The sequence below is a fragment of the Galeopterus variegatus genome, unplaced genomic scaffold (genome assembly GCF_000696425.1).
Source record: "Galeopterus variegatus unplaced genomic scaffold, G_variegatus-3.0.2 Scaffold1591, whole genome shotgun sequence".
NCBI classification, from domain to species: Eukaryota; Metazoa; Chordata; class Mammalia; order Dermoptera; family Cynocephalidae; genus Galeopterus; species Galeopterus variegatus.
In genome coordinates, this window is record NW_007727702.1 from 331,819 (window position 1) to 346,016 (window position 14,198).

Here is a 14,198-nt window from a genome sequence, read left to right on the forward strand (position 1 = left end):
CGGCGCTCCCACCCGAGGGTTCGGATCCCACATACAGACCGGTTCCCGCTCACTGGATGAGCGAGGTGCGGGCGCAACGCCGAGGGTTGCAATCCCGTTGCTGGTCCGGTCTGGTACGGGCGCGACACTGAGGGTTGCGATCCGTTGCCGGACACGAAAAAAGACAAAAAAAAAAAAAAATTTCTTTTTTAGGAATGATTTAGCTAGGTTGCTCTATTCTGATTTCCTCTAAAACATTGTGTGTCCTAAAGTGACTAAGAGCATATTTTTAAATGCTGTCACTTTTGGATATTATTATTATTTATATCCTCCATTTACATTTATTGAGGAGAAGAATTGCAAATGCAACCCAAATCTGACAATATGTGTTTCCCTTCAGATAGCCTTTGCTAATGAGAAAGCGTTGTTGCATCCACATTTTGCTTCATTTGAAGCATCTGATGGATACATTATAACAGACTTGTAATTTGTCTGCTTAGATAGGAAGGGACCAGTACAAAATTATTTTTATGATATGAAAATGTATTGATATTTATGGAAGTGAGCAAGTTTGCTTCCTGTGAGAAAAAAGATCAAGATTTTGCTTTTGACAGCCATAATCTCTTAGAGCTTCACTTTTTATAATTAATTTTTTCCTGAATAGAGTTAATTAAAATCTTAGCAAAAAGCTGACTAAAGACTTTATTCAGTTTAATATTTTCCACTAGAGAATTGTTGTTTTTCTTCCCTTTTTTTTAACCCTTGCACTTCTTTTGTATTCATTGTTCTGTTCAGCACTTTGCCTCTTCTTTTTAGGGACTACAAATAAAAAGTGAATGACTTTTTATATTAAAATAATAAATTTCTTATAGTAGTAAGTGATAAAGCCAATTTACCTTAACTGTGTGTCCTAAATGGACACTTTTCTGGGAAACATTTTGGTATTTTATTTTTACTGCTGGATTTACCAATTTTAGAATGTTCCTAATGATGAATGAGAACAGTTATTTCCCTTTTAATGCTTGAAATTTCTGAAGAGGATTGAAACTTACTGTTTGTTATATTCTTTCTGAAATGTTCATCCAGAGTTCCTTAGATCTGCAGAATCTTCTTTTCTTGCTTGAGCATGGATTCAAAAGGTCTCTGCTTCAAGATTTGTTTGCCATGCCTGTGTTTCAGATCTTGTGTTCTTGTCCTAGGATTTACCGAGGAGCATTATGGATCCTGGGAGAATACTGTAGTACCAAGGAAGACATTCAGAGTGTGATGACCGAGGTCCGCAGGTCCCTTGGGGAGGTATGTTTTACTTCAGTAGATATTACTTTATATGGTGTTTTTTATTTTAGAAAAATCTGGCTTTTCAGTTGGTTAGAGCATGGTGTTGTAACACCAAGGTCAAGGGTTCAGATCCCCATACTGGACCACCAAAAAAAGAAAAAAGAAAAAGGCCAAGAAAAATCTGACATTTTTTTGTTAGTTTGTTTTGTTTTGTTTTGTTTTGTTGGCTGCTGGCTAATATGGGAATCTGAATCCTTGACCTTGGTGTTACAAGGCTGCACTCTAACCAATTGAGCTAACTGGCCAGCCCCCAAAATCTGACTTTTATGTGGTGATTTGTTTTTGTGTTTTTATTTAGTAGTGTCTGGCTACAGAACACCGAAAAATGTATTTTAATTACCCAGGCAATTAAGCCTTAGGGGCTGTGGAAAATTAGAGGACCACCCCCACCCTTCACCTTCCCAGCTGAGCCATAACACCTGTTCTTTTTTCCATGTTATTTACTTTTCTTGTTAAGATCTTGTTTGAACAAAATGTTCTGTTTTTAAAAAAAGAAAAAGGGTTATAAAATTCTGCTTTACCCTATGTGTTTGAAAGAAAAATGCTTTAGAACAAGGCTGACTTTAGAATATTTTTTTATTAAAACTGGCAGTATTTTCTCATCCAAATGACCTTATGGTAGAATAGAAAGAACAGTGGACTGCTTGTCAGGAGACCTGGGTTCTAGTCTTGGTTCTGCCAATAATTAGCACTGGGACCTTGAATACAAGTTTCTTAACCTAACTGGACATCTGCTCATCCAAATGACCTTATGGTAGAATAGAAAGAACAGTGGACTGCTTGTCAGGAGACCTGGTTTCTAGTCTTGGTTCTGCCAATAATTAGCACTGGGACCTTGAATGCAAGTTTCTTAACCTAACTGGACATCTGTTAAAAAAAAAAAAAAAAAAGAAAGGAATTGACATGGCTAGTGATTAAAGACTCTTAGAACTCATAAATTAGATGATAGACTGGTATTAAGGAATAAATACATAGTAGCCACTCAGTTAATTAAAAAGGTAGTTGATGAAGTTATTATGTACAAATAAGTTAGATTAATTTTAGAAGGATGAGTGCTGTTTTTGGTTAATATTTCAAGAGAAGGGATGGAGAAGATAAGGCTTAGTGAGCATCTACTTTGTGCTAGATACTGTCTATGCATTTTTCTTTTAAGTAACCTGTGGGAAAGAATTAAGATTTCCACTTAGCAGATTAAGAAACTGAGGCACAAAGTGGTTTAATTAACTTGGGCAGAACTATACTACTAGTAAGTGGCAGAGTAAGAATTCAAACCTAGAAACATCCAATTCGAAAGCCTCCCGGTTCTTCCTACTGTGTTATCCTGGGAAGGAAAGAAAACTGAAAGCTGAGTTCATAGTTCCAAAAATCCCATTGGGGGAATACCTTCCTTAGAGAAATGATTGAATATTTAAGTATAATTTTGCTTGCTGTTGATATTATTACTAAGTTGATGTTTCCAATTGACTTCTAGATCCCAATTGTAGAATCAGAAATAAAGAAAGAAGCTGGTGAATTAAAACCTGAAGAAGAAATAACTGTAGGGCCAGTTCAGAAATTGGTTACTGAAATGGGTACCTATGCAACTCAGAGTGCCCTTAGCAGTTCTAGGCCCACCAAGAAAGAGGAAGACAGGTAATTTATGGCACCTGTGCCCTGTTCTCTTCCATATAAAAGAGTCAAATGATTTCTTCTCTTTTATTAGTTTGTTTTTGTGACCAAAATGAAAGTTTTTGTCATTTAAGGTACTTGAAAGGAGGATGTGTAAGTTTCTACCCCCAGGAATTGTATTGATGATTTTAGTCCTCCGTCCTCTCCATCTGTGTTCATTGAAATAACTGTTGTGTTAAACTAAAATTACTTTACTCACATAGAAAAGGCTAAGTGGAGGTAACTTTGATGAAATTTGAGTTTGGTTGCCCACTAGCATCTGGAACATATTTTGAAGGTTTTACATTTCTAATTGATAGAATAAAATTTTGGTGTTTTCCCCTTTATTTTGCTCTCATTTTTATGGTGAAGATGATGAAGATTATGTCTGAAATTTTATAGAATACTTACTATGTGCTAGGCATTGTGCGAATAGTCTTGACAACAGCCCTTTGAGATAGAGTATTATCCCCATTTTACAGAAGAGGAATTTGAGACTGAGAGAGGTTTGTAACTTACCCAATAAGTAAATAGATGAGCTGGAATTTGAATGTAGCTCATTAGCTCCAGTAACATACACTGTTAATTAAACATTTTCTCTTACTGTATTCAGTTGGCTCTTGCAGTATTTGAAGATGAGTTTTAAAGTCATGTATTCTTTTTCTTTTTCCTTTTTTCTTAGAGCTAAAGAGGGGGTTAATTGAGGTCCTTATCACTGAAGGGTGGCAGTGGGAGTTTTTAGTAGGGTTATCTGAATCATTTATACAAAAGTTACATGCTGCTTAAGAAGTTGGTGGCTTTCATTTTCCTTAATTGCTTTGCAGACCTCCCCTGAGAGGATTCCTTCTGGATGGAGATTTCTTTGTTGCTGCCTCCCTTGCCACAACTCTGACCAAAATTGCATTGCGCTATGTAGCATTGGTTCAGGAGAAGAAAAAGCAAAATGTAAGTTCGTTTTTTGTACATTTGCCGAGCAATTGAATATTGAGCTTATGCATTGAACAGTGAGGGACTCAAAAGTTAATGCTAAAGTTCTAATCATGAAAGGGCTTATGGTTTAATAAGGGAAATGGACATAGTAGTATTATATTATTATAAATTGATAAAGTAATACAATAATAATATTGTATAACTAGTCCAGGGGAGGAGATATAAGGATTTATGAAGTCACTTCTATTTGCTAGGATTAGACAAGAACCAAGAAATACTCTTCTCTCTCCAGCATCTTCATTCAGTCAGTCATTGTCTGTTTTATCCCAAAATGTCTCTTAAATTATTCCTATCTTTAGCTTCTGACCATTCTGACTATACACTCATTTATAATAGTATTCTTGCATTACCCGCCAACTCCCACTCCCATCCTTTGTGCTATCATTGTCCTTGATTTTTCATCTACATGTCATGTTATAAACCCTACGACTCATCATTGTTATGTTTGTTTTAAATAGTCCATTATCTCTCTCTTTTTTTTTAATAATTTTTTTTTTCCATATTTTCTTATTTTTCTAGTGTCCGGACCTAGGTGGGGAGGAGGCATGCTTAGCCAGCTATAAGAGTTGGGAGCAGGACAAAGTTCAAGTACCTTCCTGGTTGCCTTTTTTTTTCCCCTCATTTTTTTTAATTGTAAAATTTACATAACATAAAATTTGACATTTTAACCATTTTTAAGTATACAGTTCAGTGGCATTAAGTATATTCTCATTGATGTGCATCCATCAACACCGTCCATTTCCAGTGCTTTTTTATCATCCCAAACCATTTTGTACCCAGTGAACAATAGCTTCCCATTTCTTCCTCCTCCCCACCCCGTGGTAACCTCTGTTATATTTTCTGTCTATATGAATTTGCCTATTCTAGGTACCTCATGTAAGTGGAATCATACAATTGGAGTGTTTGTCCTTAGTGTCTCTGTTTCACTTAGCATAACGTCTTCAGGGTTCATCCAAGCTGCAGTATATATCAGAATTTCTTTTCTTTTTAAGGCTCAGTAATATTCCATTGTATGAGGATACTTCAAAAAGTTCATGGAAAAATAGAATTAAAAGGTAATACTATTCTTGCCATGAACTTTTTGAAGACTGCTAGTATGTATGTGTGTGTTTGTACATATGTTTATCACATTTTGTTTATCCATTGGTCTGTAATAAAGTCATCTTTTACAGAATTTTTTTAATAAGAAAAAGTTGTAAGATATTATCCATTGGTCTGTAATAAAGTCATCTTTTACAGAATTTTTTTAATAAGAAAAAGTTGTATATTTACCATTTATGGTGCTCTTTCTTTGTGTAAGTTCAGATTTCCATCTGATGTTTTCTTTTTGCCTCAACAGCTCAATCATTCTTATAATGTAGGTCTTCTGGTGAAGAATTCTCTCAACTTTCATTTGCCTAAAAGTCTTTACTTTGCCTTCATTTCTAAAAATCTTTCCATGGTACAATTGTAAATTTTTTTTTTTTTTTTAAAGATGACCGGTAAGGGGATCTTAACCCTTGGCTTGGTGTTGTCAGCACCACGCTCTCCCAGTGAGCTACCGGCCATCCCTATATGGGATCCGAACCCGTGGCCTTGGTGTTATCAGCACCACACTCTCCCGAGTGAGCCACGGGCCAGCCCCAATTGTAAATATTTTTAATTTATTTTTGCTCATTTCTTTTTTGCTATTGCTAAAATAAATAAGGACTGATATAATTAAAAACTATGAGAAAAAAATCACTTATGGTTACAGAACTCAGGTACAAATCTTATTAATATTTTGGTGGAGATAGAAACATCAAAAGATAAAATTAAATTAGCAGATACAATAAAGGAAATCCTTTCTTACTCCAGAAAGAGTTGAAGTTGGCTTTTATCTGTGAAATACTTTTTTCCCTAGTAGTGACCATTTTGTGTTTTACAATACTGCAGTTTCAGTTAACATTATAACAAACATTTTTCTCATGTTATTATAAACCCTTCTTAGTTATAATCATAATACTTAATAAGTACATAATAGTTCATTAGATGCACGATTCCTTCATTTACTGTTCATATAACTGGGCATTTTTCATTTTAGTTTCGGGATTTTCAAAAGGTTTTGTTTTGTTTTGTTTTGTTTTGTTTTAGCTTCCCTCAAAAAAAGCCATAAATGATAATTAGAGGGCTAGGTAGCTTATAAAGTATATTATCTGTTATCAATTGCTTTTGGTTTTTGAGCAGTGATTTACTTTGTAATATTCTCTGGGCCATTATTTATTCAAGTCTGGTCACAGTGTAATCTTTAAATTATGTTCTTTAAAAGTCTTCCACATTTTTTGTCTCAGTCCAGTTTGATTTCCTGTCATGGAATGGCTTCTTTACTTCTGTAAGTTGGGAGTGTTTACTGTTATCTGTTTAAAAGAGCCAGATTTCTTGTAACATCTAGTTAATAAAGTTTGCTGCATTTAGTACAAGGGAGAAGGAAAGTTTAGTTGTTTATCACCTCACTGGCACTCCTTCATTTTCCATTTCCAGCACTCTTCGTTTGTGTAGATCTGAGTTTCTCTCTGGTGTTGTATACCTTTTGCCTAAAGAATTTACTTTAACTTTTCTTGTAGTGCCCATATGTTGGCAATGAATTCTCTTGTTTTTTGTCAGGAAAAAAGTCTTTATTTCTCCCTTTTTTTTTTTTTTTTTTTTTTTTTGGTGGCTGGCCAGTACAGTCTCCTACACTTTTTAAAGATATCTTTATGGGTATAGAATTCTAAGTTGACAATTTTTTTCTTTCAGTATTGTAAAGATATATATAGCTCCATTGTCTTCTGGCTTTCTGATGAGAAGTTTACTGCCATTTTTATGCCTCTGTGAGGAATGTGTCCTTTTTTTCCTCTGGCTGGTTTTAGATTTTCTCCTTATCACTGTGTTTCAGCAGTTTGATTAGGATATGCCTTCTTTGGTTTTCTTCATGTTTCCTTTGTTGTGATTCACTGAGCTTCTTGGGTTTGTGGGTTTATAGTTTCCATCAATCTGAGAAATTTTCAATCATTATTTCTTAAGATATTTTTTCTGTCCCCTCCTCTTTCTACTCCTAGAGACAGTGTCCAAGGTCAGAGAATTATTACACTTACTCTCCTGCTGGTTCTTTCCCAGGCCTTGGGTAGTTTTTCATGCATGTGTGCAGCTCAGTAGTTAGCCAAAGACAATTTGCCAAGGGCATAGAGCATATGTGTCAGAATAATGCCACAGAAAACTAAAAAAGTAAGTTGGAATTCATTTGTGGAAGACTTTGAATAGTGGACTAAGTAATATGGACTTCAGTATGAAAGCTGTGAGAAATCATTGAGGTATTTGCTTGGAGAGTGAAATGACTGGTGCAGTATAAAAATAAAGATAGCAGCAGATCACACTTAGCATCAGCAATAATTAGACATACCGATATTATATGCCTCCTGATGCAATACAATTAGAAATACAAAACATAACCTATCTAGTATTCTAGCCACAAGTGTGGGGCAACTGTTTTTTAAAAAGTTGTTCTTTTTAAAAGAACAACTGGGTTCTTTTAAAAAGTCTGTGTGATTAAGAACAAACAACAAGGGCCAGCCCGGTGGCGCACTGGAGAGTGCGCCGCTTGGGAGCGTGGCGGCGCTCCCGCTGAGGGTTCAGATCCCATGTGGAGACCGGTTCCCGCTCACTGGCTGAGCGCGGTGCGGGCGCAACACCGAGGGTTGCGATCCCGTTGCCGGTCCCCGGTACGGGCGCGACACTGAGGGTTGCGATCCCGTTACCGGTCAGTAAAAAAAGACAAAAAGGAAAAAAAAAAAGAACAAACAACAAAAAGGCAGAGAACTAGTCTAGATTAAAAGGGACTAAAGAGTATAGTAGCCAAGTAAAATGCATGAAGCCGATCCTGAATTTAAAAAATAAAATAAACACATTTTAAGATGATTTAGGAAGATTTATTTGAATTCAGAGTATAGTAGATATATTCTGGAATTGTTAAATTTCTCCAGTGAGAAAATCTTATGGTTTTATAGGACACTGTCCTGATTCTTAGGAGATGAATGCTGAAGTATTTTTGAGGTGCAAAATCTTAACTTTCATATGTTCAGCCAAAAAAATGAATGTTTAGGAAAATAAAGTAAATATGGCAAAAGTAAATATGGTAAAGTGTATTCTTTAACTTTTCTATAGTTGAGATTTAAAAAGATAGCATCAGCCTGTGAGAGGGTTAGAGAGAAAGACTGGAGCAAGGGAAAACAGTTAAAAAGCCATTGCTGTTTTTTGTTTGAGGGTTAAGGAAGTCTTAGGGTGGCAGAATAGAAAGGAAGGAGAAGGGTGCAAAAAACGTGTTAATGGAGATAAAATCTAAAGGATTTGAAATCTTACCCAGATGAAGTAAAAAGTTAAGTTTATTTCTTTCTTGTATTGTGAGTTATAATAAAGTGATGTTATTGCAATTGGCGAATCATAACATGATAAATAACCCATTTCTTTACTTTTCTAGTCTTTTGTTGCTGAGGCTATGTTGCTCATGGCTACTATCCTGCATTTGGGAAAATCGTCTCTTCCTAAGAAGCCAATTACTGATGATGATGTTGATCGAATTTCCCTGTGCCTCAAGGTCTTATCTGAATGTTCACCTTTAATGAATGACATTTTCAATAAGGAATGCAGACAGTCCCTTTCTCACATGTTATCTGCTAAACTCGAAGAAGAGAAATTATCCCAAAAGGTAAGGTTTACATGATAAGGCCGTAAAAGTGATTTGTGTTTTTTGTTTTTTTTATTTTGTTGATTTTCAGTCATCATATGTGAGGGCTGTCCCTATTAAAAGCCTATAAAAAGCTACCATTCTTCCCATATTAAAGAGAGACGTGTGTATTGTTTTCTCAACACAGAAAGAATCTGAAAAGAGGAATGTGACAGTACAGCCTGATGACCCAATTTCTTTCATGCAACTAACTGCTAAGAATGAAATGAACTGCAAGGAAGATCAGTTTCAGCTGAGTTTGCTGGCAGCAATGGGTAACACACAGAGGAAAGAGGCAGCAGATCCCCTAGCATCTAAACTTAATAAGGTAACAAAAATGTCATATACACCATAAGTTATTTAAATTGGCTACGTAAGAAACTAGTAATCAAGAAGTTGCTGGATCTGCTGTTTTTTAAAATAAAAATAACTATTACACAGCATCAGTTTTTGTGAAGGCACTGTGATTGATAGGTTCATTAAACCTCTGTTGAAACTCAGAAGCTGATGAAGTACTTCACTACATAAGATAGTACTGTAAATCTATTATGTGATTTTTATAACTTGATCCAGTTGTGTGTGGAATCATAGACTATTAAATAGAGCTGGGAGAATCCTTCGAGGTCACCTATCGTTTTTAAAAGAAAGTGAACAGGTAGGGCTCAGGCCTCTTCCCCTACACTTTGACCTCAGCGTCTGTTCCCTGTTACTTTAAACAGCAACCTTACATTTTTGTTTTGTTTGTACATTTTGTTTTTTGTTTTTTGATAGTACAGTTGTGTGTGGAATCATAGACTATTAAATAGAGCTGGGAGAATCCTTCGAGGTCACCTATGGTTTTTAAAAGAAAGTGAACAGGTAGGGCTCAGGCCTCTTCCCCTACACTTTGACCTCAGCGTCTGTTCCCTGTTACTTTAAACAGTAACCTTACATTTTTGTTTTGTTTGTACATTTTGTTTTTTGTTTTTTGATAGTAATCCTAATGGATGTGGCAGGGTATCTCATTGTAGTTTTGATTAGCATTTCCCTAATGATTAGTGATGTTAAATATCCTTTCAAGTGCTTATTGCCCATTTGTATATATATCTTCTTTAGAGAAGTGTCTATTAAAGTCCTTTACCCATTTTTTAATTGGATTCTTTGGGGTTTTTTGTTTGAATTGTAGGAGTTCTTTATATATTCTAAGTATTAACCCCTTATCAGGTACATGATTTGTGAATATTTTCCCCCATTCTGTGGGTTGCCTTATCACTCCATTGATAGTATTCTTTGATGTGCAAAGTTTTTAGTTTAATTTTTCTTTTGTTGCCTGTGCTTTTGGTGACAATATTCCTCTTTTTTAAAAAATAATTTTTACTTATTTATTTATGTATTCATTTTTGGCAGCTGGCCAGTACAGGGATTGTACCCTGGACCTTGGTGTCCCAGTATTACATTTTTGAAGTGGTGTACTTTGGAAGTGCTATACTTTCATAAATTTTTTTTGTGCGGAGCACAAAATTTTGTCCTTGTGGCATTACAAGCATTTCTTGTTATATAATCTTTAGTATTTGAGCTTGGGTAGCAGGTTCTACCACATTAACTGAATTGTATTTGGTTCCTGAGTTTCAGAGAACAAACTGTATTTAGATACTTACTGACAGATTTAACTGAAAATGTATCCAAATGTCCTCAGTTGCTAAACTGTGATAATGTTTAATGTATTTGCTAAGTATATTCATCTTTCTACTACTGAACTACTAAGACTTAACATCAATATATAAAACATGCCTTATACTGAGTTACTAGTTTAAAAACCAATAGATGCCTGAATATCATCTTTTAAGTTAGAATTTAAAATTCTATATTGTTTGAATAACTTTTTTTAATCTCTAAGACTTGTTATTTCTAATGTCCTCATTTCCATTTTTATTTCTACATTACAAAACAATTTTATTATACCTATCTCAAAATGACTTTTCTAATCTAAACATGTTTATTAATTACCTACCAGACTTAATCGTTTGGCTAGGATATGTTTGGTTAAGTAGTCATTTAATTATGTCTTTATTTTTGTTTTGATAGGTCACCCAGTTGACAGGTTTCTCAGATCCTGTATATGCAGAAGCTTATGTTCATGTCAATCAGTATGATATCGTCCTGGATGTACTTGTTGTGAACCAAACCAGTGATACTTTGCAGAACTGCACATTAGAGTTAGCTACTTTAGGTGAGGAAATTTACCATAAAGAAAAGATGTTGTTACATAGTAGCCTTTTATGGCAGATTATGAAGGAAAGTACAGAGGTTTCAGTATAAAAATTCTCCTGAACCCTTTGTAGCATTTTGAGTCAAGGCTTAGTTTTACATTTAACATTTAGATGACTTCAACTCCAGTTTTCTGAACCTCTTCCATACTGACTTTCTATGCTTTTGGCACATTTAGATGGGTTCATTCAATGAGCTTGGTCTAGCAAATGTCAGGTTTTTTAGGTATAATAACTGCTGTTTAAGTTACAGATTTACCAAGTAGCTCACTTAATTAAATTTTTAATGGCCTTAGTACAGTACTAAGTATTTTCTGAATCCATTACTGTTACTACATACCACCTGTGGCAAAAGTAATGCATAATTATCACATTTAGCAACATATCTTTTTTTTTCTTCTTAAGAAAGACATGAGTCATACTCTCTGACATCTACATCTGATTTTGAAGTTGGAAAATGTAAATCTTATATAGGAACAGTGCAGTGGTCTCAGCAAATTCCATATGGCTTTGGCAAGAGTTAAGAGACATTACGATATCAAGAGAAAACATACTTTTGCCATATCTCCTTCAGCATAGCTTGATGCCTATGTAAAAACTATGTCTCTAAGAATTGACAAGTCTTTTTGCAGGTATTCTTCCTTTGTAATGGAGTGTACAGTTTAAGACCTAATCTTTTTGAGGAGTTTGTATTTATTCACTGAAATAAAATGTTATGCTCAACACCCACCCCACATAAGTAAAATATGGAATTATTCTGAGACGCTTATTACCTTTGAAAAGAAAATTTGCCTGTTGATATGAATAATGATATTAACTGGTTATTTTGTCTTCATATTTGAATCATATTCTTGTCTGTTCCTTATTTGCTAGACACTAGTAGGCTGCATACATTTTAAGGTTTTATGGTTAATATGTTTATTTTTAACCACTCTTTTTTCAGGGGATCTGAAACTTGTGGAAAAGCCATCTCCTTTGACTCTTGCTCCTCATGATTTTGCAAATATTAAAGCAAATGTCAAAGTAGCATCAACAGAGAATGGAATAATTTTTGGTAATATAGGTAAGGTACTGTTTTATGGCATGTGATGTTTGAAAATTTTTATTAAAGAAATTTTATAGTGAGTAGCTGTGGACATTGCTTAAGGACAGGACCTTAACCCATTTATTCATCATTTATGTGTCACTTTCTATGTTTTCAAGCATTGCACTATATCCTGGATGTACAAAAATGAACCAGATGGGTTACTGTCCTTAAGAAACTGTTGGCAAAAGGAGGAGATAGATAAGGAAATATATAATTATAATACAACATTAAAAGAGCTAGTTTATATATTATGGGCTTTGTGATCATAGAGGAAGAAAATGCTAATAGTGTGAAAGGCTTTATAAAGGAAGAGGGTATGTTATCAAAGGATAATATTTGAACTGAGTCTAAAACTTCATATAGGCATTTGTTGCCAGGCACACTATTTCAGACCTAGGGATTAGTTTGTACAGAAGCATTCAGTCAGTAAGCATATTTTGTAGCAATTTCTGTCATGGGGATGGGGCTACCATGGTGAGGAACAAAACATCTGTCTTCAGATAGCTTGTAGTCAAGTAAAGGAAAACAGATATGTAAAATAGATATGCGCATTACGTATGGTAAGTGCTATGAAAGAAACCTGTGTTACATAAGGCGTCATGGGGATGGGGCTACCATGGTGAGGAACAAAACATCTGTCTTCAGATAGCTTGTAGTCGAGTAAAGGAAAACAGATATGTAAAATAGATATGCGCATTACGTATGGTAAGTGCTATGAAAGAAACCTGTGTTACATAAGGTGGGAGTCCATGAAGGGATTTGGTCAGTTTTCAGAGTGGAGGTAGTTTGGGGGAAAAGGTTAGGAAAGGCTTCAGGGAGGAGCTAATGCTTGAGTAGGGTTTTAAAAGATCAGTAAGTGTTCTACAGATAGACAAGGATGCAATTGGAACAAATGTAAGTAGTTTGATATACCTGGGGTTTAGAGTGGGTTAGAGAGTGGTGGTAGGAAAAAAAATGAAGACAGTGAGAGCCGTGTTTTACTTGCTTTGCTAAAGATTTCAGACATTATCTGTGGAAAGGGGAGACATTGAGGAATTGTAAATGAGTAAGTTAAATGATCAAATATTTCTGCAGTAGCACTATATAAGATTGGATGGAAGAGGCAGGAAAATTAACTAGTAGACTATTGCAGAAGCCCAAGATGACAGAGGGCTTGAACCAATGTAATAGTGGTTGGAATGGAAAGAAGGGCTGAACATAATAGATGTTAAGGAGATGGTTACTGACTGAAGAGGAAGTGGCTAGACTAACCCTTGGATTTCTGGACTGGGTTAATTGGGCTGCTATATCAGTCATCAAAATAGGAAATACAGGAGAGAAAAACACACTTGAGAGAGACAGATAATAAGTTAAATCTTGAGCAGGTTGAGTATTAAAGTGTCCAAAGATATTCAAAAGTAGTTGATGTGATTATGGAACTTTTATTTTTTTTGGCAGCTGGCAGGTATGGAGATCTGACCCATGACTTTGGTGTTATAAAGCTGCACTTTAACCAACTGAGCTAAGCAGCCAGTGGCACCCCCCCCCACCCATTTATTTATTTACTTATTGTATGGAATTTGAACAAGAGACCTAAACTAGAGATAAATATTTGTTTGAAAGCCAAAAGAATAGAAGAAACACCCAGAAAGGGCATTGAGTGAAAGGAGGGGGAGATTGGAAAACAGAATCCAAGAGAACACATGGAATTTGAACAAGAGACCTAAACTAGAGATAAATATTTGTTTGAAAGCCAAAAGAATAGGAGAAACACCCAGAAAGGGCATTGAGTGAAAGGAGGGGGAGATTGGAAAACAGAATCCAAGAGAACAATATATTAGAAGCTTGGTCAGAGGAGGAGGAGCCTACACAAGAATCTGAAGTGTGGTTAGAGAAATAAGGGAAAATCATCAAAAATCATCTGAAGCTGCAAAAAACCAAGGAACTTGAAGTCTGAAAGATCGGTCTTTTGGGTTTGGCAGTCAGTGATCTTAAAACATTTCGTGTCATGTCTTGGGCAGTGGTGGTGGGTTGAAGACTAAATAAAAAGACATTAGTAAATAGTTAGATTAATAAATAGACAGTGAGTGTAGGCTATTCTGAGTACAGGATCTCAGCTTTGATAGGGATCAAAAGTGAGGGCAGTAGCCAGAAGAGAAGGCAGGGATGAGGTAGGATTGCTTTTTTTTTTTTTTTTTTTTTTTTAAAAAAAAGA

At 35.3% G+C, this 14,198-nt stretch overlaps 1 protein-coding gene across 1 annotated transcript in view; it reads left to right on the plus strand.

The window, feature by feature from the left end:
- Positions 1–14,198, plus strand: part of COPB1 (coatomer protein complex, subunit beta 1) — a 37,480-nt gene that overhangs the window by 18,957 nt on the left and 4,325 nt on the right. The window contains exons 11-17 of the mRNA XM_008577859.1: positions 1,068–1,275; positions 2,789–2,949; positions 3,789–3,909; positions 8,426–8,653; positions 8,820–8,999; positions 10,736–10,880; positions 11,861–11,980. Coding sequence (XP_008576081.1) covers positions 1,068–1,275; positions 2,789–2,949; positions 3,789–3,909; positions 8,426–8,653; positions 8,820–8,999; positions 10,736–10,880; positions 11,861–11,980 — 1,163 coding nt within the window. The remainder of the gene's footprint in view (positions 1–1,067; positions 1,276–2,788; positions 2,950–3,788; positions 3,910–8,425; positions 8,654–8,819; positions 9,000–10,735; positions 10,881–11,860; positions 11,981–14,198) is intronic.